Raw genomic sequence first — 21,395 nt, 5'->3', positions numbered from 1 at the left:
TGTGGTGGTGGTGGAGTAGGGGTGAAGGGGGAAACTTTAATTCTTAGTCCCCTACCTGGTCGGCGACTCCCAACCTCGCGGAGCTGGGGGCTCCGTCCGGCCGCGGGCGGCGCCGGTTGGAGCTCCGACCCCGGCAACTCTACCCCTGGCTGCGCGGCTCCAAATCCAGCGACGCTCCGCGAACGTTGAGTGAGCGGCCACAGCGCTCCGGAGCTTGCCGCACGGCGACCCGGTAAGGCATTGCCCGCTCCGCGCTGGTATCCCAGCGCTGCGATGCCGCCGACTCCTGACATTCGCGGAGCTGGGGCGTCCGGCCGCGGGCCGCGCTGGATTTGGAGCGCCTCGCAGCCAGGGGTAGAGTTGCCGGGGTCGGAGCTACAACCGGCACCGCCCGCAGCCCCACCGGCCACAGCGCTGCAGCTTACTGCACGGCGACCCGGTAAGGCATTAACCGCTCCCCGCCTCTCCGACCAGGTAGGGGACTAAGAATTAAAGTTTACCCCTTCACCCCCCCCCCCCCCTTCACATAAAAGCCCTCCAAACTAACTGACTAACATTTAAGCAATGATTTACAGATGTTTAAGCGTCTCCCGGTCTCCGGGGAGGAGGCAGCCGCTACAGTAGTACAGACCTGGGTTGACCGTGGGTCGTTTCGAGTCAAGTTTGGCGCCAAACGCGAGCTTTGGTGCGCAGACATCTGGAAAAAATGGCCGGTTTTCAGAGTTTTTTGGTTTCCAGAACACCGGATAAAAGGTTGTGCACCTGTAGTTTAAAAATTAACCTCTAAACCCGCGACCGCCGGCAACCGGCCGGATCTCATACAAGGGGACAATAGAAGGTAGGCTGTTTATTTTTACATTAAAAAGGGCTTCTTAAGATCCCTTTATACAAAGTTTAATGTTGCGAGTATCTAATTTTGGGCCCATTATATCCCGCAGTATTTTTCTGGGCATTTGGGGCACAAATCCACCGCAATGTGAACATTCTAAACCAGCGTGTTCACAGGATCTCACTAGAAAGCTGATTTAAATTGACTTTAATTTAATAATAATAATAATAACTTTATTTGTTAAGCACCTTAAAAACAACCAAAGCTGACCAAAGTGCTGTACAGAAAAAAGAAAACAAGCAAGACATCATAAAACAGGCAGAACAACAGAACATACAACTAACACGAGGCGCATAAATTACATACAAAAATCCAAACAATAAATTAAAAAACATAAAACACAAGTACGAACAACGCAGCAAAACCAAGCAAATAAAGTTAATAAACAATTCAACACCTCACTGGTCTACAAAGGCCATGGAGAATAGATATGTCTTCAGGAGTGATTTAAAAACAGCTAGAGAAGGGGCCTGTTTAACGTGCAGAGGCAATTCATTCCACAATCTCGGAGCCGACACAGCAAAGGCACGGTCCCCTCTGAGCTTCCGCTTAGTCTTTGGCTCAATCAGGAGCAGCTGATCATCTGACCTGAGAGAGCGGGAGGGCGAATAAGGGTGAAGAAGCTCAGATAGGTAGGACGGGGCAAGACCACTTAGGGATTTAAAAGTAAATAAAATAATTTTAAAACGAATCCTATACTGAATAGGCAGCCAGTGGAGAGAGGCCAAAAGGTGAGAAACATGATCATGCTTTCGTGTGCCAGTCAAGAGACGAACAGCTGCATTCTGTACCATCTGGAGACGGGCGATGGAGGACCGACTAACCCCCAGATACAGTGCATTGCAGTAATCCAGCCGGGTGGTAACAAAGGCATGGATTACCGTCTCAAAGTGCTGCCTTGACAAAATCGGCTTTATTTTTGCCAGTTGCCTCAGATGGAAAAAACCAGATTTAACAACAGCCCTTACCTGACAGTCAAATCTAAGCTCAGGGTCCACTTTAATCCCCAGGTTCGTGATGTTAGGTTTGAGATATGCAGACAAAGAGCCTAGATCAACAGGGGGGGCCCCAGAGGTGCCACCAAAGATCATTACCTCTGTCTTGTCATCATTAAATTTTAAAAAGTTCAGTGACATCCAGGCCTTTATGTCACTGAGACATTCAAGCAAGAGCCCGACAGAGTGTACACCCCCCTTTCCCAGAGGCACATAAAGCTGACTGTCATCAGCATAAAAGTGGAATGAAATCCCGTGCTTCCTAAGGATGGAACCGAGTGGGAGCAAATAGAGTGAAAAGAGGAGAGGGCCAAGAACTGAGCCCTGTGGGACCCCACACGAGAGAGGAGCTGAGGAGGATAGAGTCCCCAAGGCTGACACAAAAAGTTCGATTTAGAGTTTAATTTAGAGCAATTGAACTTCCATTTGGCCTATAAATTAATGTAAATGAGATTTAAAAATCATGTTTTATTGTGAATTATTTGTGAATATTATTTGGACACTTAGGCTATTTAATAATGTTAATCATTTATTAAGAAATGGATAGATGTTTAGATCTAGTAATTGAAGTTTGTAATTAGCTACAATTGGGTAACTAATTATATGCTTTAATTTCAGGTCATCCAAGTAAGATTGTTTTATATTTGTTTCAGAATGCTTCAATCTATGATAACTGAACATTTCATTCAGTTCTCTTAATTTTTAAGGAAGTTATGGGCTTTTGACTGTCCACGATCACAGTTTTTTTGTTATGTCCATAGAAAATCAATAGGGAACAAGATGCTAATTTCCGAGTATGAAAATGGCCATAACATTTTAAATACTTGAGATATGAAAGTGAATTAGGTGTCAAATTAAACTTATTTTTATGATTTATCTGATGGGATAAATTGCAGACTTGATTTTTAAAATCTCAAAATTTTGTAACATTGCTAATACAAGGATATCAAAAAATAACTCCTCAATTATTGGAAGAAGCAATGAATATTGAAGCTCTCACAAAAATTAATATCATATTTATATAATAGTATTCTAAATATAGACCTACCATCGACAGAGGTACTTAGAGAAGAGTGGGAACGAGAACTAATGATAAAAATTACGAAGTTTACATGGGAAAAGTATTTGATATATATTCACAAATGTTCGATTAATGTAAGACATAATCTAATTCAATTTAAAATTTTACATAGATTATATTATTCAAAAACAAGATTGAACAAATTCTATCCAAATAGATAAATGTCTATCCCAAAACGCAACTATAACACACTCCTTAGTCTCCTGCACAAAACGTTATAGATTTTGGAGTGATATTTTCGAAATATTTACAAAATTATTCAAGATAAGAATGGAATCTAATACTGAAATGATTTTATTTGGAGTAATGGAAGATGGGAATAAATTGAACACATCTCAAATTTTATTTTTTAACTATGGTTTAATAGCAAAAAAATTAATACTTAAATTTTGGAAAAATACATCAATACCAATGTGGATTGCAAATATGTTGGACACCCCACATCTTGAGGAAATGCGATTCCACCTAATGGATAAATCAGACCAATTCATAACGAGTTGGTCTCCATTTGTCGTCTTCTTGGAAACATATGGTGCAACACAATTGTAAAAACTAACTGTTTCAGGACTGGACGAGGGTTGGTCAAGATTATAAACAATGAGCTCCTTTTTTTTCTTTCTTTATGTCTTATTCTCATTTTTCTTTTTTCTATTTTCTTTTCCTCAACTTTCTTCACTCATTCGTCTTTCTTCTTTTTCTTCACACACTATATATCTCACGCTTTTCTATCCTTTACTATCTAATTTATTTTTCTTATTCTAATCTTTCTTTAATATAACAAAAAAAATAAGAAGCTGTACATAAAATGTATCATGCAAATATATATTAGGCACTTTGGTGCCATATGATTGTACTTACTTCTAATAAAATAAATAAAATAAAATGTTTAACTAAAAACCACGGATCACACTGCGAGACAGTACGGGACTCGGGTTGACCATTCCAAGATGGCGGCCGCGACGCTCCGTTACGTGCTACACCTCAGTACATTGGATTGCGCAGAAGTGATCTTGCTCCGCTCTATGATCTTTGCTGATATGATAGACGAGCTATGTCACACACATATTGTTCAACACGGATCACACCAAAGATCCTTAGCTCTGCTAAACGCTATAGGATCGTTGCTCCACTCTATGATCTTTGCTCTCGTCCACCCTTTGCCCCTCCCATCCCTCCCGCCTCTTCCATCGACCAGCCTCTCCCAGGGCTCGCTTCCTCTCCGTTTCCTCGCGGACCAACCCAAAGATCTTATAGCAAGACCAACCCGCAGCTAGCTGCACGTCAGGCGAGGGCCCGAGGCTGCCGACCGGGCCTGTGCCGGCACCATGCGCGGCCTCAGCGCTGTCCTGTCCGCTCTCTCGCTCCTGCTGTTGGAGCCGGCGGAGGCTTTCGTAGGTGCGTGACCGAGAATGGTCGTGGTGTCCTGGCAACATGGGGTCAGGATCGGGTCGTCCCTAGCAACGTGGGGTCGGGGGTCGTCCCTGGCAACGCGGGTTGGGGTCCCGGGGATGAGGCCCTAGGAAGGGATGTCGCCGCAATAGCGGGAGTGCAGCGAATGCTCACAGAGTTGAAGGCATTGCCTCAAAGAAGAGATTCACGATACTTTAGCTACGTTTAGAAGAATGAGAGGTGATTATGTGCCACGACAGGGTAGATGGAAAATGCTGGAAACTGGTAACGCGACAGAATTCGTAGGAAAAGAGAAAACCAATCGAAGTTTCAAGTTAGAGACTTCATCAGAACTATGAAGGATGGAAAGGAAGTTCGAGTTAGATTGGAGTGAAAGTGGAGTTGGCATGGAGAGAACATATGTGCAGGAGAAAGTGCAGAAGAAATTTACCAATAATTCGTTTGGGTTGAACTGAGAAGCATTTGTTTTTAATTTTCAAAAATAAACTTCATTCAAAAAGTACACACAATACAGGGACGGCTCTTCGGACATTCTTAGCGTCTATGTATATATTAATTAGTGTTGTATTTGGTAGTGCTCACAATTTTCCTTAAACTAAGTCCCCATCCCCCTCTTGTGGCCCCATGGGGCGATATCCCTTCCCTTGTTTGAAGGGAAGGGATATTACCCCAGACCCTGCCTCTTTTTTCCTAATGGCAGGGGTATCAAAACAAGATCCCCTCGGTTTAAGGTAAGATCTGAAGGTTAAGTATGCAATGAGTTATTGCTATCTGGAGAGCTGCATTGATATCCTGCCAGAGGTGATGGTGGAATTGTAGTTACTACATTTAGGAGACATTTAAATAGGCAGAACATAGAAGGACACAATGCTAATGTGAGTGATAGATGGGAAAAGGTTTGCATGGAGATGGGTCAAAGTGCCTGTTATAATGCTGCATTAGGGTATCGACCCAAAACATCACCCATTCCTTCTCTCCAGAGATGCTGCCTGTCCTGATTTACGGCAGTCTATCTTCAGTTTAAACTAGCATCTGCAGTTCCTTCCTACACATTAATCTGACTCTAACAGGAAATGTCTGTGATAAAGTGAGCCAGTTGACTTAACGTGGCAGTTAAGTAGCAGTTAAAATCAGATTAAGTGTTTTAATGTTACGTCAAATCAAGTTTATTCGTCACATACACATACGAGATGTGCAGTGAAATTCATTGCTATTCGGAAAGGATGTGGAGCTAATAAAATGAAAAATATTGAGCCAAAATAATGACAGGCAGAAATGGCCAGATGTTATATAGACAGTTGGAGTCTTTTAAAATTGTCATAAAGTAAATTGAACAATGTCCAGTTATTGCATGAAGATGTCACTGGTAAAAGATTAGCCATGGTTTTATTGAATAGCCTACTTCTGCTATTCATATTATTTTTTTTCTCCTTTTGTAGATGGAGATCTTTTGGAAAAGACTGTGAATCTGCCTGGTGGAAGTTTTCTCATGGGCACAAACGAGGCCGATGCTAGAGATGGAGAAAACCCCATCAGAGAAGTGACTGTGAAACCATTTGCCATAGATCAGCATCCAGTCACCAATGCAGAATTTAGGTTAGAGAAATATATGAAGCTTCTTAAAATGATTTGCTTTGATTAATTAATGGATAAGTGATTCTGTGACGGGTCAAAATGTAAAGAGGAAATATCCTTATTCCTTAATCACAAATATTTGTGTATGTGATAATGCTCAGAGATGGTATAATTTAATGTATATCAATATTCCAAATGTATCTTTGGCCATTTATGTTTCACATATTACCATCAAAAAGTGGGTTAACAGAAACATTACTGAAACAGTTAACAGAGGTCATTAATTCAAGAGAAGGAATGGGTGACGTTTCGGGTTGAAATCCATCTTCAGACCCGAAACGTCACCCATTCCTACTCTCCATGGATGCTGCTTGTCTCGCTGGGTTACTCCAGCATTTTGTGTGTCTATCTTTAATTTAAACCAGCATCTGCAGTTCTTTCCTACTCGTGAATTCACATTAAGGTGACCATCTGGCCTGTCGTGAAAGAGCATTTTAGTATCTCCCAGGAAGGGAGGGGATGGGCTGGAAGGAAGGGAGGAGGGGGGGGGGGAAGGGAGTTTAGGGGAGGGGGGGGGGGGGGGAGAGAGAGAGAGAATGGGGGGAAGAGAGAGGGGGGGGGGGGGGAGAGACAGAGAGAGCGAGATGCAACCGTGCGTCATGCGTTCAGAATGTTCTGGAAATGAATCGTGCGCGTCTCATGCACAAAAGCTGTTGGCAGCTCCATGGAATTCAGGGGAGCAGCCTGCCGCGTCACACATACACTAACCACCCCCCCCCCCCCCCCCCGCTAACCATCCCCCTCCCTCTAACCTCCTCGTCCCCCCTCCCCTCTCTTTTCAGTTCATTTCATTCAAAGTATTCAAAAGCAAATCTCCAACCAGTATGTGGCTTTGTCAAACAGATTTTCTAAGATATTTGTTTGTCAACATGGCTTTCTGAGATATCTGCATAATAAGTGTAGTGAGTTTCACACACATATTATTCAGATATCGTAAAACATTGTTTGACAAACAGTGTGGAGAAAGAGGGTGTAACTTTCTGTGTTGCTTTGATTCCTTTTATTGAAGGTTATGAGCTGTGCAGGGTGCGGACTCTGAGAAGGGCTTGCAGTTAAGGCAACGTGTATCTTAGTTTACAACTGAGTATAGCTTATACATTCCACATTATCAAACACCTACTTTCAGTCATGTATACCAGGAGACATTGGATGTACTCTATGATGGTACGATATAGTAGATTATCAGTCTGTAATCATTATTTAGTTTGACACTTTTCAATCTGTTGCAGAGCATTTATCAGATCACAGAAGTACAAAACAGAAGCAGAATCATTTGGCTGGAGTTTTGTCTTTGAAGACTTTGTTTCAGAAGAACTGAAAAGCAAAGTGACACAAAAAATCGAGGTGTAGTAACTTCTCCTTTATTCTGTTTACTAAATAGGATTTTGACATTGTGCACAAAAATATTATTATGGGGAGGAATAAACCTGATAGAAATATGTGTTTAAAGATTAGGGCTGGATAGGTATTGAGTGGTAGGGAAAGTAGAGCTTTAACTCCTGATATGATATTGGATATGGTCCTTTATTCAGCAAGGCACCTCTCATTATGGAGCAACATAAAAAGTCTGGTGTAGAAATACATTTTCCTATATTTCCCCCAGTCAGTAATGCTGAACCTACTCCATAGCCTACTCCACCTCTGAAATTCAAGCACAAATGGGCAATTTCCAAGCAATTCTATAATTGATGCAAAATAGCAGATACTAGAAATCAGAAACAAAATCAATCTGCTTTAACTATGCAGCAGATCAGACTCTGGTTCTGTAAGGAGAGAATGTTTCTGGTCAAAGGGACTTGATCAGAATCCACAAAATGCTGCCTTACCTTCTGAGTATTTCCAATAAATACTCTGCACAAAGCTGGGCTAGTGGGAGCAGAATTTGGTGCAGCTGAAGAGTTATAGGAAGACCAAATATGCAGTTTGGACTAAATCAGATAAAATACAGTGGAGGGAAAATATTGAAAAGAAAATATTAGATGTATTGAATTAAAGGTATCAAATTTAACATGAGAAGGACCTGGAAGTATCATAGGACTCAACACTTTGGATATTAAATGATTGCAGAGTACAAGTAAACAAAGTAAATAAAGGTCTCAGCCACATTGTCAGAACAGGACACTGCAATCCAGTGGCCACCATGCTAAAGCTGCACAATAGTTCTTGATTCTAGTCATTGCGATACAAGGGAAATTTATGGATGGAATATCATTGTCGCACTTTTCCATAATTCATTTCAATTGCCTTGTGTTAAATGTCATTTTGTGGATTCCTAAAAGTAATCCAGCTCATAGGACATGAACCAGACACATCCAGCTGTCTGGAGCTGGGAAACTGCCAGTTTACCATCTAGGCAGCCAGCTGCAGGATCTGCTCGGCTTTGGTGGTGAGTCCTTATTGTGACGACTCCCTGCCTGACTGCATGAACTTGGGTTGCTAATGGAGACGGAATGACCTGGCCATTCACACTGTGACGAGATCAGCCAGACCATACAGTTAACCTAATTTTAGACCTCAGCAGAGTTAACCCGAGGTGGTATCCTGCTCAGACCACAGCAGAGTTAATCTCCAATGGTGCCCTGCCCAGAACATAGCAGAGCTATCCAGCGCCCTGATGATGTCCCAACCCGTCTAACTAATTTTGACAGAGACTTCAACCGATAGAAACTTAATTAATATTACAAATGCTTTAAATAATCTTTAAAAATCAAACAATAAAACAAAACAATGAAACCACATTAGAGAACCAATGTAATTAAAAGATTTAAATAAATAAAGCAAATTAACTTCTTGCCATTTGATCTAGATGTCGTGGGATTCCCTGAAGGGGTTAGTATTCATTCACCAGGTCTGGTTGGTGTTGGAATTGGAGAGAGTGATTCCCAGTGATTCCACTTAGAACAGAAGGGCATGTGCGCCACCATGTGTCACTCTGCTTGTTCTGATTCATAGTAGATCCACATAACTCCAGGACACTTGAGCAGCGGCTGAACATTGGTATTTCAGTTCAGAATCGCTGGCTGCAACCAATTTAGGTCAGCCCTGTGCTAAAATACTCGGTGGTCATTGTTCAAAATTATATCTTTATTAAATGTATGTCACGTTGATGAAGCCGAGTTTTAGTTAAAAATATAAGAAGATATTAAATTGGTTTCTGGGCTAGCTTACAGCTTATAGTTAGTGTCAAATTAGGCTTGCCTTAGGTTGTGGGTGTGTGTGAGATAATAAATCCTATAACATTGTCTCCCAAGTGACAGGCAGAGGAGCAGCTAGAGAGATAGCTGATCAAATCTTTGAAGTGAGATGCCATAAACCAAATGACCAATGTTTATGGGGAGGAGGCAATAAAGGAAGAGTGAAATAGCCAGTCACATCTTTGTAAACAAATGACCTATGTTTATGAGGGACCAAATGACAGAGGAAGCAGCGAAGAGAGCTAGGGTGGTCTATTTGGAGATAAACAAATGGACAATGTTTTTAGTATATCTTGTACCATGTGGAAAAAAAAGGTTTGATGTGATGCATTCTGTGGAAACCTTTTCCAGTACCTCTGACCATGACTAATGTCTGTGGAATGTGATAAGGGGACAAGAAAACCCTATTTAAGGAAATGTAATTCTGTTGTTAAGGGAAGGTGGCTGAGCACAGTCAAGTGTCTGTGTTGGTCACTTGACTGGAGTTCTCCCTCCCTTCCATCGGCCGATGTTAAGTAAAGTTTTGAACTGGTCTACCAAACAGTTTGTGTGGTGTCTGTTTATTAAGAAGCGAACCTGGTTTAGTAGTTAAGATAAGTAGCTTTTTCAACGTGCATTACTTCTGCATCCAAAGTAATTTTGGGTATTGTGTTCATTGAATGACATTTTGTTGTTTCAGTCTGCTCCTTGGTGGCTGCCTATTGAAAGAGCTTTTTGGCGACAGGTGAGGTTTTAGAATCTTGAACAATGAAAGACAGGATTTTTCCTGTTTAAAATCTATTGCATTCTTTTGACAGTTGTATATTTATTGAAGCAACGTAACAGAGCTAACGAATGTTGATACCTGTTACTTGAGAAGAAATAATAATCATAAGCATGAAATTAGGCTCTTCGGCCCAGATGCTCCATTTTTGCCAAGAGTTCATAGTGTTTAATTGTCATATGTAATAACAATGGAACAATAACATTATTTCTTGCAATAATATAACGAGTCTGTAAATGCAATACACGCAGATAATATATAATAAATTAGGAAATATAAATTAATAACCGATACTAGTGCAAAGAAAATTCACATTTCTTTGTGCAACTAAAGACACTGCTTTAATCGTTGAGGTTGGTGTTTAGTGTTCAAAAAACGTAATGCTTGTTGTGAAGAAGCTATTGCTGAACATGTTCACTGTTTCAGACTCTTATACCTTCTTCCTAATGGCAGGATTGAAATGAGAGTGTGACTAGGCGGATGTGGGGCTATAATGATATTGGTTGCCTTTTTCAGGCTTGCCTCGTATAAATTCTTTCAATTTTGGAGAGGTCAGAACATCTGACGGACCAGGCAGTGTCTAACACTATTGACCAAATCCCATTTGCCCGTCTTTTGCCCATATCTCTCTCAATCCTTCCAATCCATTTATCTGACCAACTGTCTTTTAAAGGCATAATATTCCTTTGCTCTATAGATGCTGCCTCACCCACTGAGTTTCTCCAGCATTTTTGTCTACCTTCGATGTTTCCAGCATCTGCAGTTCTTTCTTAAACAACTGGCTTTTAAATGTGTCATTATATCTGCCTTAACCATTTTCACGTAGCTAATTCCATATACTCACCACCCTCGGTGTGGAAAGGTTGCTCCGCTGGCTCCTACTAAATCAGTAGTGAAGTTTGTACCATCTATAGGTATACGCTTTAGCAACTTTGAATGTGTTTCCATAATAAGCTGTTCCAGTACTGGCCACCGAGGAGCACCATCTTCCAATCTCGAAAACAGCCATCTCTGACCACTGTCTTTAAACCATTTTTTAAATTCCTGTTGTCAATACAAACTATTTATTTAATTGTTTGGGCATCAATTTTGCAAAATGGGTTTTATGCAGGTCTTTATTAATTTCAGAAAATCCATGTAGAGAGCATCTACTGAATTCGCTTAATTAACCTTCTCTGCGTCTTCAACAAAAATTAAGTCAGGTTAGTCAAACACAACTTGCTTTTAATAAATCCATGCTGGTTATCTTTTATTGACTCAACTTTCTTTAACTGTTTTGTAATTATTTCCCCAAATATTTCAATTGTCAAGATTTTAAGAATAAGGAGTAAGCCATTTAGAATGGAGATGAGGGAACACTTTTTCTCGCAGAGAGTGGCCAGTGTGGAATTCACTGCCTCAGAGGGCATTGGAGGCAGGTTCTCTGGATGCTTTCAAGACAGAGCTAGATAGGGCTCTTAAAATAGCGTAGTCAGGGGATACGGGGAGAAGGCAGGAACGGGGTTCTGATAGCGGATGATCAGCCATGATCACATTGAATGGCGGTGCTGGCTCGAAAGGCCGAATGCACTGCAGTTACTCCCCCCAGATTACTTTGACAGATCCTCCCAAATCATGATATTCACCACCAAAAAGCATACGGCTGCTGCAGATATCCGCCAAATACCTTCCTTCCTTCCTGACTTGCCTATCCTTCATTGTCAATGCATCAAAGTCCTACCACTCCTTTATTGCCTATCCTTCATTGTCAATGCATCAAAGTCCCACCACTCCTTTACCAACGATAAATGTTGCCCTTACCAGTGATAGACAGTGGATGAATGAATAAAAAATGAACTATAGGGTTGATATCAGGCCATTCATTTGTACACAAGGAACGTGGTGGCTTGTGGTATATGTGTTAACCACCAATCTGGAGCAAATTGTCATTGCTGTAATCCTAAACTGAGCACACTGAGCAGACAGGATGAAGTAACTACTGGAATGTATGCACGGCATGGGCTATCTTGTTAGCAAAGATACTGCAAGGATGCACAAAGAGGGGGATGAAAATCAAAGCCGGTTTTAGGAATACATAATGACATTTTAAATTGATGTTAAATTTGTGATTTTACTGTGAAGTTAATAACCTGTATACGCTACTCGTGATTCTTATGAATATTCAGGTTGCATTACAATTATTTTTAGCCATCGGGCCCTGGCTCTGGAATTAAAGATAAAATGGATAATCCAGTGGTGCAGGTGAGCTGGACTGATGCCACAGTCTACTGCCAGTGGAAGGGTTTACGGTTACCCACTGAGGAAGAGTGGGAATTTGCTGCTCGGGGAGGTCTGGAAGGTATGATCTCACAACAATGACACTGATATTATTTGGAGTTTGTTTAATTGGATGTTTCCAATTTCACCAGAAACTAGACTTAGCGATTCATGATCTTGTGATCACGGAAAAAAAGCAGAAACTGGTGGAAATTACTTTACAGTTCCAGCAGCGTCTGTAGAAAGGAAAAGAGAGTTAATGATTCAGATCAAGACATTCCATTGGAACTGGGTTTAAAGATGCTGACAAAAGAAGGAAGGGAAAACTTATGATGAGATGGAGGTCTGTGGAAATGAAGTGACGATGAAGAGTGGATAAGGCTTTGCGAAAAAAGGTGCTAAACAGATTAGAGAATAAGAAAATAAACTTGGAGAAGACAAATAAAAAATTGAAATGAAATGGACAATACTGAAGGACTCACCAGGTCAGGCAGCCGTTGTAAACAAAGAAGTTGACCCAACATGGCAGATTGATGAGAGATATTCAGAACAATCATTGGCCTGTGGCAGAAATTTTGCTTTAATTAAATTTTGTGCCCCACCGTTCCAGCATTTACAGTTTAATTTATTTTCTGCTGGCAATTTCCACGTAGATATTTAAGCAAAATTCAAGAGCACTTAATGCAATAGGCGAGGTCAGAGGATATGTTGGTGAATCTTGTCCTTGCTGGTAAGACAGGAATTCTACAGGTATTATAAGTGCAAATATTTAAGGAGAACACAGATAGTTGGATGAACAATATTGTAAGAGTAGCCAATTTGGATTTCCATTGTATTGACTGGAACTGCCATAGTGCAAAGGGTTTTCAAGGGGTGTAATTTGTCCAGAAAATAATTCTCAAACAGTATGAAGAAGGTTCTACAGTGCAGGAGGCAACACTGAGCTGTGTTAGGAAATGAGACTGGGCAAGTGAAGGGTCAGTGGGTAGCACTTCTGGACCAATTATAAGAATTGCATTAGTTTTAAGATAGTTATGGGAGAAGATAGGACTGGTTCACAAATCAATGTCCTAAATTGGGATAAGGCAAGTTTTGATGGAACTGACAAGAATTCGTAAAGGTTAATTGGGAGAAAATATTTGCAGGAAAAGGGACGCAGCAAGTGAAAAGGCTTTAAAAAGGGGTGAGGGAAGAGGTTTAGGTAATGGATGAAATGCGATTGAGGGCTTCATTGACTGCAGAGGGAGAGCCTTGCCTTGAATGCACCTCCTTCCATTTAGTCTCTTGTATGGATGCTTCATTTTCTCTTGGTTTCTCTCATTCTGCCATGTCTATTTTTTAGATGAGGCATTGTGTTCCAGGACGTATGAAGTGTCCTCTTTATTCAGGAAATGTGGCTTGCCTTCTTCTATGATTCATGCAGCCCAATCACCCCTTTCCCGCTTGCTCTGCCTGCCCCCCTCCCCCAAACGCCATATAATCAACAGTAACCTATTTGCAAATTGCATCTGTGGTGTTTGTTCCTTGGGACCCTTTTAAGGGCTGGAGTATGAGATTGCAGTTGCCTTGTCAGTGTCAGCAGCTGCATGAGGTTCCCAGGGAATTTTTCAGCATTACACTCTTTACTACAAGGCAGCATTTGGGAAAAAGATGCATTTATATTGTTGAAGGATATTTGCTACAAAATATTGTGAGCCTCCAGCATTTGATAGCAGCTCTGCTGATGCCTGCAATTATGTTTAACACTTTGATAGGAGAATGTGAATATCCAAGCCATGCAACTGAATCTACAATTTAAACACTAAATTCTCTCATCTCTGATTTCAGGTAGAGTGTATCCATGGGGAAATAGGTTTCAGCCCAATCGCACAAACCTTTGGCAGGTAACGTGTTTTGAGTAATTTTAACAGTACAGGTTGAACACCGATGCGTCTCCTCACTCCACTGTTGTGTAAATATTTGGTGGTGCAATGTGGTTCAATCTGTTTGTAAACCCTCAGATTCAACAGCAGCAACAGATTATCAGGCTGGCTGGTGGATGGAGTGATAGGTGTATTTGATGGTGGTGGTGTAATGTTCAACAGTGTTGGCATTCCAAGGTGCAAGAGGCATGCTGATGCTGTTTGGGTAAATTGAAATCTGAGCTTATCCATTTTTACAGAAAGAAAAAGATAAATGTTGTGAGATTATTAAATATCAATGGGCAGTAAAAACTGAATGTTCTCTTACAAGAAATGCATAAAGGAAGTGCAGAGATGCAGTGGGTAATCAGCAAGTCAAAAGAAATGTTGCCTTTATTATGAGGGTTGATGAATTGCACGAGTAAGGAAACCTTGCCTCTGGTTCTTCCGCGTGCTGGTGAGGTCACGGCCAGAGAACAGCCAATAGTTTGCTGATGTATCAAAGGGAGGATGAGTTTGCAATGAAATCAGTTCAGAATAGGTTTACAAGATTGATTCTGGGCTGAAGAGCCTGTGAGGAACAATTGAACAAATGGGCTTGTCATAAGAATGAGGTATGTTCAAGCAGGAACTGCAGATGCTGGAAAATCGAAGGTAGACAAAATTGCTGGAGAAACTCAGGGGTGGTGCGGGAGCATTTATGGAGCGAAGGAAATAAGCAACGTTTCGGGCCGAAACCCTTCTTCAGACATTTTGTCTACCATAAGAATGAAGTACACACCAGTTACTGAGAGACTTGGTAGAGTGAGCGATTCCTTTGCTTATGGAGTCTGTAAACAAGTGAACATAGTTTCGGGGTGAAAACATCACCACTTTAGACGTGTCGGGGAGTTTCTTCTTTTTGAGCATTGTGATTCTGTGATTCTCTGCCCCAGAAATCTGAAGGTCCAGGGTGAGGAATTCATTATTGTTGGGTTCTAAATTCCCCAAATACTGTTAGCCTTTAACAAATTTGTGGCAACCAGTTTCCTGCTGACATTGTTGCCTGCAGGAGGTTTATCATCTCCTTGAATGCTTCCAGTCCTGTTGGTCTCTGTACACATAAAGACATTGGCCAGAGCTTCCACCACTTCCATCTTTGTGTCCTTCCCCTCTGCATCGGGTGCTGTTTCTACTTGAAAATTGCCAACTTCTCGAAGCATTCCTATTTAATTGTCTATGTTTTTTCCTTCCAAGTGTTGACAAATCCTTCCCTCAGACTCCTTTCCACCAACCTCCTTACTACCAATGCTGGCTCGCAGCTCTATAATTGCCCTACGTCTCTCCAGTCATCTGGAACCACGCCTCAGCCAGAGCCCTAACAATCTCTTCCCTTGCCTTATCTTTGCTTTCACTGCATTTTAATGTTCATTGGGTAAAAAATGACTTTCCATTGTGCATCGTGGATATTATTTGCATTTGAGTCTTCCAATCTTCTTTCTGATATGTTTATTATAGGGAAAATTTCCAGAACAGGACACAGCAGAAGATGGTTATCATGGTGTATCCCCTGTGAATGCATTTCCACCACAGAATCACTATGGTAAGGTGTGATTCACTCTCTGTGCCTATATTTTCACAAACGTCCACAAAGTGGTTCTGTCTCACCAAATCTTTGCTCATCATTTTACAAAACCTCCCTAACTTGTTATGTTGTTCTATCCCATCCAGATGAAGGACTCAAAACATCTATTTCTCCATATCTCCCCACAGATGCTGCCTGGCCCTTCTGCAATTTATTATTTCTGCTCAAGATTCCAGTATCTTCAGTCCCTTTGAGTCTTCTTCAGGATTGCCCACAACCTCCCTCTACCACTTCTTAAACATAAACATTTTATTTAAATGAAATGTATTGAAGTTGTAATATATATGCATTTATTTTTAGTTAAAGTTGTCATTATTTTACCCGTGTGAAATTCATGTTTTCCTGGCTGTGTGATTGAAATACAAATAATTGAGTTTGAAAATTATGTTCAATATGGAGTAATGTGGCCTGTTTGGTGCTGTGTGATTCTAAGACTTTCTATGACACTAGTGTTTGTACACTTTGCTTAGGCATCTATGACATGCTGGGAAATACATGGGAATGGACTGAATCGGAGTACGTTCCAGCAGGCCCACCGGTAAAGGTTGAATCTCAGAAGATTTATGTTCTGCGTGGATCCTCATGGATTGACAGTGTGGATGGACTTGTGAATCATAAAGCACGGGTCACAAGCAGGTAAAACACAATGCAATCACAATGCTGCCCTGACACAGGTATATTTCTTGATCGTTTTCACTCCTTTTCCCTGCCAGTTTCTCAAAGGTGCTAAATGTGTCTGGAATTCCATGAGCGTCAGGTATCCTTTGGCACTTAACTGTGTTAACAATGTCAGATGATTTGAAGTATTGCCATTGTACTTGTATACCCCCAAATTCATTTGATTTTCTTTCAGATTATCTAAACTATTTTCAATGTAACTGTTGGGTAACGTGAGGTAGCTCGACAAGGCCAAATTTTGTCAAATGCAGGAGCTGCCTTTTGTATTTGGCTCCACGTGTATTACATACTCTTGGCCTTGTTTCATTTATTTTTTTGGATTAATTCCCCTTTAGAAGATGGGGCTAAACTGTGTTTTGAATCATGTGAAGGTGCCCCCCCCCCCCCCCATTACAGCATCTGGTAGGCTGTTCCAGCTTGTTGCTAATTGCTGGAGTAAGGCAGGGCGAGGCGATAGATCAGAATAGGTCAGGACTAGGGGCGGGAGGTGTTCTCAGGTGCCAGGTGTCCCTATTTTTCCAGGCTGCAGAAGTTGTGGGCTTGGACATGATTATCGAGGAGGTCTCAGTAAAAGTTATATCCAGTGCATACAGCAGCCACAGGGTGCTGAGGATGGACAGAATAAATGTATGGTGAAGAATGAAGTGCTAATCGAACATCCCACCCTGTGCTGCAGAGTTGAGCTGCCTGAACGTTAGCAGAAATATTCTTGTCCCTCCAGGTGAGTGGACGGTGTTCCATCACACATTTCTAACTTGTCCTGCAGATGATAGAGTGGCAAAGGGTGATCAGGTGAAGGGTCACTTGTCACAGAATTTCATCTGGAACGTCAACCTGCATTAGATTTTGTATATCCGGTGTGGATATGCATTCTCTCTGACTCTAAGGCAAGGGTGCACTGAGTCACAGACGATACTGTCAGTCTCTGCACAGCCTCGAGAGGGACTTCTACATTAAAATAAGTAGTAGCATGTACTCCTAGTACCACGGCTCTGGTTACATGGGTAACTATCCTGCAGAAATCATTTCAATAAGTTGCAGCTCAGAAGAAGATTACACTCTGCACTTATGTGGACTTAGGTTCTGTAGAACATAAAATGGCAGCAGCAAACTAACTGACATCTTTGTTTATAGAATGGGAAACACCGCAGACTCAGCTTCCGATAACCTGGGATTCCGATGCGCTAAAAGCCTGGCTCCATCTAACCATAAACAAAAAGGAAAGAATAAAACAGAACTCTGAAAGGTGTACTTTTTAAAGCAATTGGTGAAATGTCAACAGGCCAATTTTGGGTGTCACACAGATTGAAATTGAACATGTATCTCAAGTATCTCTTTCAAGTATATCCTTCAAGTATCTCCTTCATATTTAATAAATGAGTATATCTTTCTTTCATATTTGATAAACATTTTGACATTAAATAAATTGAATTTTGTTTGACTACTTGAAGAATCGTCATTGTTTCAGAAACTGTTGTAACAGATTAGTATTCATTCTTGGCTGTAAACTGAATTTCCTGTTCTAGAGACCTAACAAATGATGCTGTGATTTATCACTTCTGCCAGCTAGTGTAATCCCCCACCTTCTCCACATGCCTTTCTACCTTCCACATGGACCACTCCCTCCGTGACTCTTTGCTCAGTTCATCCTTACCCACCCATACATTCCTAATTCCTGGCACTTTATCTTGCAATTGGTGGAAATGCAATACTTGTTCTTGCACCCCCTCTCGCACCATCACCCAGAGATCTAAACAGTCCATTCAGGTGACACCTCTTCCAACCTTGTCTGTTGCATTCAGTGGTCCCGATATGATTAATGTAGATTAGGCGACCAATTTGCTGAGCAGCTGCTCTCTGTCTGCAATGACCAATCTGCTCCCAACTGTAAGGCAGTTCATTTACACTTCCCTTTCCCACGTCAACCTGTCTGTCCTCGGCCCTTCTCCACTGCCAGGGTGAAGCCCAATGCAAACCAAAGAAACATCATCTCATAATTCCACCTGGGTGGTCTACAACCCAATGGTATGAACTCCTCACTCCTCCTTCCAATCCTCTTCTAGTTTTCCCAGTTTCATCTTCACACCCTCCTTTTTTCACATCCATTCTTCTTGCATGACTGGGCCAGTTGGTTGATAAGGCAGAAGGAGTTTAATTCGGATGAATGTGTGGAGTATTTTGGTAGGACAAACTAGAGGAGTACTCGCACGGTAAATAGTAGGGCCTTGGTGAATGTTGTAGAACAGAATGTTTTAGTTGCTGATGCATATTTTCATGAAAGTGGAGACGCCGGTAGACAGGGTAGCACAGAAGGTGTTTGGCGTGCTTCCCTTAATAGGCGAGTGTATTGAGACAAGAATTATGTCTTGTTATAATTGTACAAGACATTGGTAAGGCCACAATTAGTGTGCTGTGTATATGATTGCCCAACTTTAGGAAGAATGTCAATAAACTGGAAAATTTGCAAAGAAAATGTGCAATTATGTTACTGTACCTGGACAGTTTGAGTTATAAGGAAAGGTTGGATAGGCTAGGTCTTTTTCTCTGAAGTGGAGGAGGCTGCTGGGTGACCTTATAGAGGTTGATAAAATCATGAGGGGCATTGATAAATTAATTAGCCACAGTCTTTCCCTCATGGTAGGGAAGTCTAAAATTAGTAGGCATGAGTTTAAGATACGAGGGGAAAGATTTAAATGGGACTTGACAGGGAACTTTTTCACAAAGAAGATAGAAGGAATGAGCTGCCAGAGGGAATGGTAGAGATGTGTACAAATACAGCATTTAAGACACTTGACAATATACTTGAACAGGAAAGGTTAATGGTGATATGGGCCAGGCGCAGGAAAGTGGGAGGAGCTTGGTGAGACAACGTGATTGGGACGGTGCCTGTTTCTGAGTTACAGTGCCCTCCATAATGTTTGAGACAAAGACCCATCGTTTATATATTTGCCTCTGTACTCCACAATTTGAGATATGTAATAGAAAAAAATTACATGTGGTTAAAGTGCACATTGTTAGATTTTAATAAAGGCCATTTTTATACATTTTGGTTTCACCATGTAGAAATTACAGCTGTTTATACTTAGTCCCCCCATTTCAGGGCACCATAATGCTTGCGACGCAGCAATGTAATGTAAATGAAACTAGTATTTTGTTGCATATCCTTCGCATTCAATGACTGCTTGAAGTCTGCGATTCATGGACATCAGCAGTTGCTGACTGTCTTCTTTGGTGATGCTTAGTTTTGGGGGTTAGTACCCTTCAGTATTCTCTTCAGCATATAAAAGGCATCCTCAATTGGGTTCAGATCGGGTGATTGACTTGGCCACTCAATAATTGACCATGTTTTAGCTTTGAAAAACACCATTGTTGTTTTAGCAATATGTTTGGGATTATATCTAGATGTAGAATGAACCACCGGACAATGAGTTTTGAAGCATTTGTTTGAATTTGAGCAGATAGGATGTGTCTATACACTTCAGAATTCATTATGCTACGACCATTAGCAGTTGTATCATCAATGAGGATTAGCGAGCCAGTACCTTCAGCAGTCATACATGCCCAGGCCATAACACCCCCACCACCGTGTTTCACAGATGAGCTGGTATGGTTTGGATCTATCGGACAGGTGTTTGGGGATTTTTCTTTATTATAGAGAGAATTCTTGAGTCATCAGCTGTGGAGGTCTTCCTTGGCCTGCCAGTCCCTTTGTGATTAGTAATCTCACCAGTGCTCTCTTTCTTCTTCATGATGTTCCAAACAGTTGATTTTGGTAAGCCTAAAGTTTGGTTGATGTTTCATAACAGTTTTATTTGTGTTTCTCAGTCTCTTAATGGCTCCTTTGACTTTCATTGACACAACTTTGGACCTTGTGTTGATAAACAGCAATAAAAGTTTCCAAAGTTGGTGGAAAGTGGAGAAAAGACTAGGTGGTGAGAGCTCTCTTATTCCTGTATTAAGGTGGCAATTAAACACACCTAGGCAATTACAAACATCTGTGAAGCCATGTGTCCAAAACATGAAATGGGGGGACTATGTATAAGCACAGCTGTAATTTCTTCATGGTGAAAACAAATTGTATAAAAATGGCCTTTCTTAAAACCTGACAATGTGCACTATAACCACGTGATTTTTTTTTTCTATTACAAATCTCAAATTGTGGAGTACAGAGGCAAATAAATAAATGATGGGTCCTTGTCCAAACATTATGGAGGGCACTGTAGTACAGCACAGGAACAGGCCATTTGGCCCATAAACGATTGTAATCATGCAGTGTCTTTCTGCTGACTGGTTAGCACGCAGCATAAAGCTTGTCACATGTACCGAGGTACAGTGAAAATAAAATAAACTGTGTTTGGGCTGAACATGATGTAATCTGCCTGCAATGATCCATATCCCTCCATTCCCTGCATACATGTGCCAATGTAAAAGCCATCTTCAATCATGCCTCCACCACCACCCCTGGCAGTGACTTCTTACCCACCACTCTCTGTAAAATACTTGTCCTGCACATCTCCTGTAAACTTTTCACCTTTGATCTTAAAGCTCTAACAATCTATTTTATCTTTCCAAACTGCCTGCTCTCATATTTTATCTTGCCCTTTTTTAAATAAATTTATTTATTCTCATTTGCTGATTTCTAAAGTGCTCTGTCAACTGCTGTTATTACAACTTTATAAATCTCAGCAATATTTTTGATTTTAATCATAGTCATCTCATTTTGAAAACCTTTTTATCGCAAAGTTTCCATTACAATCAGCTTATCACAATGCATATCTCTAACCATGTCAGTAGTTTTTAGTTTAGTTTAGTGTAGAGATGCAGCATGAAAACAGACCCATCAGCCCACCAAGTGCATGCAAACCATCGATCACCCATTCACAGTAGTTATATGTTATCCCAGTTTCACATTCACTCCCTACACACTCTGGACAATTTACAGAGGCCACTTAACCTATAAACATGCACC

The 21,395-nt window shown here is 41.1% G+C and overlaps 2 protein-coding genes across 4 annotated transcripts in view; one reads left to right on the top strand and one right to left on the bottom strand.

Annotated features, from left to right (window-relative positions):
* sumf2 (sulfatase modifying factor 2) overlaps positions 1-17,871 on the top strand; it is a 56,852-nt gene extending 38,981 nt beyond the window's left edge. Inside the window, exons 1-9 of one of the 3 annotated variants that reach the window (XM_055657801.1) lie at positions 4,197-4,360; positions 5,815-5,971; positions 7,240-7,354; positions 9,884-9,928; positions 12,155-12,305; positions 14,051-14,106; positions 15,622-15,706; positions 16,219-16,384; positions 17,561-17,871. In XM_055657801.1, the coding sequence (XP_055513776.1) occupies positions 4,291-4,360; positions 5,815-5,971; positions 7,240-7,354; positions 9,884-9,928; positions 12,155-12,305; positions 14,051-14,106; positions 15,622-15,706; positions 16,219-16,384; positions 17,561-17,669 (954 nt within the window). In that variant the 5' untranslated portion in view covers positions 4,197-4,290 and the 3' untranslated portion in view covers positions 17,670-17,871. Of the gene's footprint in view, positions 1-4,196; positions 4,361-4,451; positions 4,595-5,814; positions 5,972-7,239; positions 7,355-9,883; positions 9,929-12,154; positions 12,306-14,050; positions 14,107-15,621; positions 15,707-16,218; positions 16,385-17,560 lie in introns of those variants that run through there. The other 2 variants (XM_055657802.1, XM_055657803.1) reach the window with 2 other exon arrangements.
* The window catches only part of LOC129710659 (phosphorylase b kinase gamma catalytic chain, skeletal muscle/heart isoform-like), a 115,419-nt gene that overhangs the window by 26,675 nt on the left and 67,349 nt on the right, over positions 1-21,395 (bottom strand). The window contains 1 exon segment of the mRNA XM_055657813.1: positions 7,868-7,876. Within this exon segment, the coding sequence (XP_055513788.1) occupies positions 7,868-7,876 (9 nt within the window).

The sequence above is a fragment of the Leucoraja erinacea genome, chromosome 28, assembly GCF_028641065.1.
Source record: "Leucoraja erinacea ecotype New England chromosome 28, Leri_hhj_1, whole genome shotgun sequence".
Classification (NCBI taxonomy): Eukaryota; Metazoa; Chordata; class Chondrichthyes; order Rajiformes; family Rajidae; genus Leucoraja; species Leucoraja erinaceus.
Note: the sequence above shows the minus strand (reverse complement) of the source record. Positions and strands in the feature narration are given on the sequence as shown.